Source organism: Acanthisitta chloris, unplaced genomic scaffold, assembly GCF_000695815.1.
Source record: "Acanthisitta chloris isolate BGI_N310 unplaced genomic scaffold, ASM69581v1 scaffold27438, whole genome shotgun sequence".
NCBI lineage: Eukaryota > Metazoa > Chordata > Aves > Passeriformes > Acanthisittidae > Acanthisitta > Acanthisitta chloris.
In genome coordinates, this window is record NW_008689048.1 from 1 (window position 1) to 5517 (window position 5517).

A 5517-nucleotide genomic window follows, 5' to 3' on the forward strand; every position below is an offset into this window, starting at 1 on the left:
GCCTGGGACTCCGTGCGGCCCTCGGCGCCCGCGGTGCTGCTGGAGCGGTGCCTGGCCACGGGTGCCTTGAGCAAGGTAGCGGCGGCGGGGGGGGGGGAACCCGTGCGGTCTGCTAAAAGCTGTTCTTGAGAATTTGCCTGGTGCGTTCTTGCTGTGGGGTGCATTTTCTCCTGTTGTTTTCCTTTCGCAGGAGACATTGGATTTAACCTATAGAAAAAAGCCATGCTTTGTGAAATTCGCAGAGATGGAGAAAACTGCAGACATGCAAGCTGAGCTCAATGAGGTACAGCCTTTACTCTTGTCAGTGTGCACTCAGCGCTTCAATACTTGGAGGTAATGCAGGGCACGTGATGAACTGTGAGACTGCCGTGTGCTGTGTATTTCATATTTAGAATTTTTTTTAACTGTTCAGCGGTTTAACAGTTGGCACTTTTTCCCCAGTGGACTGAATTGTCATAAAGGAGTGAACAAAACTGTGAAACACAAGTTTTAGGTATAAGTAGAAGCACTCAGTAGGCTGCACCTGCGACTGAAGTGTAACCTGAAGTTTTCTGAAGAAACTGAGGAATAAGTAAGAACTTGTGGTTGACTTCAGTTCAAAAAATGTGTTTCTTTATAGGCAACAAAACCATTTTGTTGGTTAGCTAGATGTAACCTTGGTCATTTTCTATGGCCTGAATTGGCTTTTAGCTTGTATTTCATAATGTTTTAGACACTATATAGACTATTAAATGGCTTTGTAGGAAAGACATAGATTTGAAAGGTGAGCTATGTGGTGAATAAGGAATTGGCTGATGGACACAGCCAGAGAGTTGTGGTCAATGGCTTTATGTCCAGTTGGAGGCTGGTGACAAGTGGTGTTCCTCAGGGCTCTGTCCTGTATTAAAGTGTTCTTTAATATCTTTACCAATGACATAGACAGCAAAATCAAGGGCACCCTGAGCAAGTTTGCTAATGACATGAAGCTGAGCAGTGCAGTTGACACAATAGAAGGACAGGATGCCATCTAGGGGGACCTCAACAAGCTTGAGAAGTAGGCCCACAAGAACCTCATGAAGTTCAGCAAGTCCAAGTGCAAAGTGCTGCATCGGGGCCAGGGCAATTCCTGATGTGAGTATAGACTGGGAGATGAGCTCACTGTGGAGTTCCATCTCTGCAAGTGTTCAAGGCCAGGTTTATGGGGCTCTGAGCAACCTGGTCCTACTGAGTGATATCTTTGCCCATGGTGGGGGCTTTGGAACGAAATTATCTTTAAGGCACCTTCCAAGCCATTCTGTGATTCTCTGATAAATTTGTGTTTTAGGAATGAATTGCAGGATCTGTATTTTCCAATTATCTAAGGGGGTTTTTTTAAACAGTTTTTCCTATTAACCAAAAAAGCCCCACCTAGTAGCAGAAACCTTCCAAAGAGCATCATAACATGCTCAGTCACAATCAGTCAACATTCTTAGTCAACAGTATCTGGATAAGTATGTTAAAAATGTATTTTCATTTGATGTTATTGTTGTAGATAGAACTGAAAACTGAAATGCTGCAGTTGGAGAATGAGACAGCAGACATTGCTCACCCTTTTTATTTAAGTAAGTGCAATTGGACCATAGGAAAACCAAGAGTCTTAAATTACTTCAACAGATTGTTTTGTCTGAGTACATGACACTTCTGGAAGTTATTGCTCAAGTGTTCTCTGGTTAGCTTGTTAGAGGTGGTAGGTGTTTTTTTAGCCCCTAAGGAATGTTTCAGTATTATTTGAACTTGTCCCCTCTGCTGTCTCAGTAGAAGTTCCATGTGTAACTGATTCTCCAGAAAAGCATGGGGGATGTGTCAACTCCCCAGAGCCAGTGCAGTATCGGTTCTGAGATAATCAGTAATCCTTGGCCTGCATGTGCTACTCTGCTTCTTTTCCAGAAACTCAGTGTATTTCTGCTGCATCTGTATGCCCCTAGAATTACTTGCATTTTAAATTTGGGACTTTGGGAGCATAGGTATTAATTTCTTTATTATTTCACACTTTTTCCACTATGATTTTATGGGTCCTTAAAAACATTCTACTGTTGTGCTAGGCTAGTGAAATACATTGTAATACTTCGGTGCTATGGTATAGTTTAACAAGTTGGCCTCATCTCAAAGACAATTTACTTACAACTGTAGATAATGTAAAATAATAAACAAATCTGTATCTCTAAAAAGTAGGTATTGACTTTGAGGTGTATGCTGATACTAAATCATATATGCTCCACCAAAAGCCATTCTGATTCATACCTTTCTTGAATGTTAACTGTCCCGTGCAGTAGATCAGTGTTTGTCCTTCTGTCTTTCTTCAGAAGAATTTTTGCTCTTGTTTTGGCAGGACAATAGGTTCAACTTTGCAATTTTATTTTGTAGGCCAAAAATGCGAGATTTTGCAAGATATGAACAGGCACTTGGAAGCTGTACTGAAAGAGAAGAGGGCTCTCAGAAAGAAGGCGATAAAGCCCAGATGTCAAGAGAGCCTGCCTATTGAGGCTACCTTCCACAAGTAGGCACACAGAAAATACTTATTCTTTGTTTGTGTGAGTCCAAATTAATCTGAACTAATAGTAAAAAATCACATGCTTTCATTCATTTTTCTATTGATAAGAGTAGAAATTAAAATGGTAGCAGAACCTCTGCTAAAAGATAGTAGCTTACTCATTGATAAATTCATTGTAAGGTAGTGATGCATATTTTCCTGACTGTTTACCTAGGTTATTGGTCTTTTCTTCAGAAGACTACAGAACAATTTGCAATGTATTGTTTTAAACAAATGTGCTAAATGCTTGGTTCATTATGCTTCTCTAGGGAAGGAATTGTTACTTTAGCACTGAGTGTCTTCCATCCACTGTGACTTGCTCGGAATAAGTGTGAATGATTCCCAGATATGCATAGTGCATGTTTTAAAAGTGTAGTCCCTCTTCTTACAGTCTAAAAGTCTGGCCTAGTTACTGAAGAAGTGGATAGTCACTTCTGTAATGCCTACCCTACATGTTGCTGAAGCTTAATTGAAAAAAAAGCAATTAGATGGTTGGGAAGTTGGATAAAACTGGAGGACTTAGAAAAGCAGGGAAAAGAAATAAGTGCTTGTGAATATTAAATTCTCATTGTTTAGCACAACTTTTGAGTAGAGGGTTCATTCTTGGTTATAGGAATATAGTGCAGTTGTTGACTGAGGCTGTGACTTTCATTGAGAAGCTTGACAGCCATTTGCAGTCTGTAAGAAGCATCCCTCAGGTACCAAACACGGTGAAGAATATGGTGAGTAACAAATAAACTGAGCCTTTTGTCTTCTACAGCATTAACTATTCAATGCTGTTTGGTTGTTTAAGTTATCTTTATCTCCTGGTAGATTGACAGGATGTATAGCAATTAACTCCAACCCTTTTCTGGTTCAGGACACTGCCTTGACAAAAGCTGAAATGCTCATGATGGAGTTGGAGGAGCTGACACAGCAAATACTGAAATGGAGAGAACTGCAAAAAGAAGTGTATTCTGACAGCATCTGCAATACTGCTGAATTGGACTTTGGCTTATCTTTAACCTAGCAAATCATTATCCTCAAATAGGATGGCTGTTCAAAGAACTACTTTCTTACGGTCTTCTGTGAAAAATGCAGCACAGTTGTGTTCTAGGTAGTTATAGTTCTGTTCTTATGTAACAGTTCTCCAACTATGTACTGGAAGAAAAGGGCAATGAACAGTAGTTCACAGGAAGATGGACTACTGAGAAACCTGTTAATGACATAGTGGGATAGGATTCCATTGGTGCCTGTATCTTCAATGGAAATTTGTTTTGATATTTCTTATGTGATTGCTATAGTGTCTTTATTAATTTTTATAAACATCTTGATGTAACACTGTATTTTGTATGTCACTATAAAATTTTAATAAAAGCACTAGTTTTCAAGAGCTCAGTTTCTTGCTTTTTATTTTGTTATAAAATCCTATAATTAAAGTTACAGAGCAAAGTCTTAGGTCCAAGCTTATGCTTCCATAGAAGTTCCAACCAAGAGATTAAATAAGTTTGAAGTTACGGTTTATTATGATTATTATGTGGTTTTGTGGGAAAGCAGAGAACAGACTTGGTGATATATAGGAGGTCATGATAAATATATTATTCAGATTATATTTTTCTGTTGCTTGCCATATTTTCAGTGCTCTCCTTAGAATAAAAACTTTTTTTGTGAGTAAGAATGACAGTTTATAAAAAGTATTGATTGTTCCAGTTTGCAACTTTAGTGACTTTTAGGTCAGGAAAGACTTGTTGGTAAAATGTCACCGGCAGGACATTTATAAACCCGGGTAGTTGGTTGTCTTTGGAGGGTGCCCAGTTTTGTATTCAGGATACAGAGTAAACTGGAAATGGTGCAGACGTATTCCTTTCTACCATTGTATCATTCATGTTATCTGAATTCTTCATACATCCAACCTGTTGATTTCTGTTGCCCTTTGGTTTTTATGAGTAACCACTAGGTGGCTCAGTACCACACCAGTTCCATTGGTTTATCTGATTCTTGCATGTAAGCTTAAAGTAGAATTAAGGAAGAAATCTTTGGCTCTTTGTTGAGTACAGTCTATTATGACTTCTGTGTAATTGGTCTATTTTACATCTGAAATTTTCTAAGAGTCCCATTTTAATCTTAGTAGAGTACATCATTCTGCTGGGTCTGTTGACAAGGCATCCAACTTAACCATTACCCAGTATACTATGTAAGTATAGCAGATGTTCCTCTCTACTGGGTGATATTGTTGTGGGTGTTTACTACAGGCCACCTGATCAAGAGGAGGGAGTGGATAAGGCCTTCTACAGGCAGCTAGAGGTAGTCTCCAAGTCACAGGCCCTGGTTCTTGTGAGGGACTTTAACTACCCTGGCATCTGCTGTCACGCAGCAAAGCACAAACAATCCAGGAGGTTCCTGGAGAGCAGTGATGATAATTTCTTGTCACAGGTAGTGGAGGTTGCAACAAGAAATGGTGTGTTGCTTGACCTTATACTAACCAACAGGGAAGGCCTTGTTGATGATGTGAAGTTTGGAGGCAGCCTTGGCTGTAGCGGTCATGAGATTGTAGAGTTCAGTATCAAAGAAGTAGTAGGACAGCAAGTAAAACTACAGCTATGGACTTCAGGAGAGCTAACTTCAACCTATTTAGGGATCTTGGACAAATCTCATGCAAGCAGGCCCTGCAAGAAAGGGGGGGTCCAAGTAAGCTGGCTGTTATTTAAGGCTCACTTCCTCCAGGCTCAAGAGCAACACATCCTAACAGGAAAGAAATTAAGACAAGGGCACATTGATGTGAAGAGGCAGCCTTGGCTGTAGCGGTCATGAGATTGTAGAGTTCAGTATCAAAGAAGTAGTAGGACAGCAAGTAAAACTACAGCTATGGACTTCAGGAGAGCTAACTTCAACCTATTTAGGGATCTTGGACAAATCTCATGCAAGCAGGCCCTGCAAGAAAGGGGGGGTCCAAGTAAGCTGGCTGTTATTTAAGGCTCACTTCCAGGCAG

General features: G+C 40.1%; 1 protein-coding gene across 1 annotated transcript; it reads left to right on the plus strand.

Annotated features, from left to right (window-relative positions):
• Window positions 1-3: 3 nt before the first annotated feature.
• HAUS2 (HAUS augmin-like complex, subunit 2) lies at window positions 4-3557 on the plus strand (the record flags this gene model as incomplete). Its single annotated transcript, XM_009081289.1, has 6 exons — window positions 4-75; window positions 191-283; window positions 1511-1580; window positions 2383-2515; window positions 3162-3270; window positions 3408-3557. Coding segments are annotated over 6 exons (627 nt in total), but the record flags the coding sequence as incomplete, so codon positions are not given.
• Between the last annotated feature and the right edge of the window lie 1960 nt (window positions 3558-5517).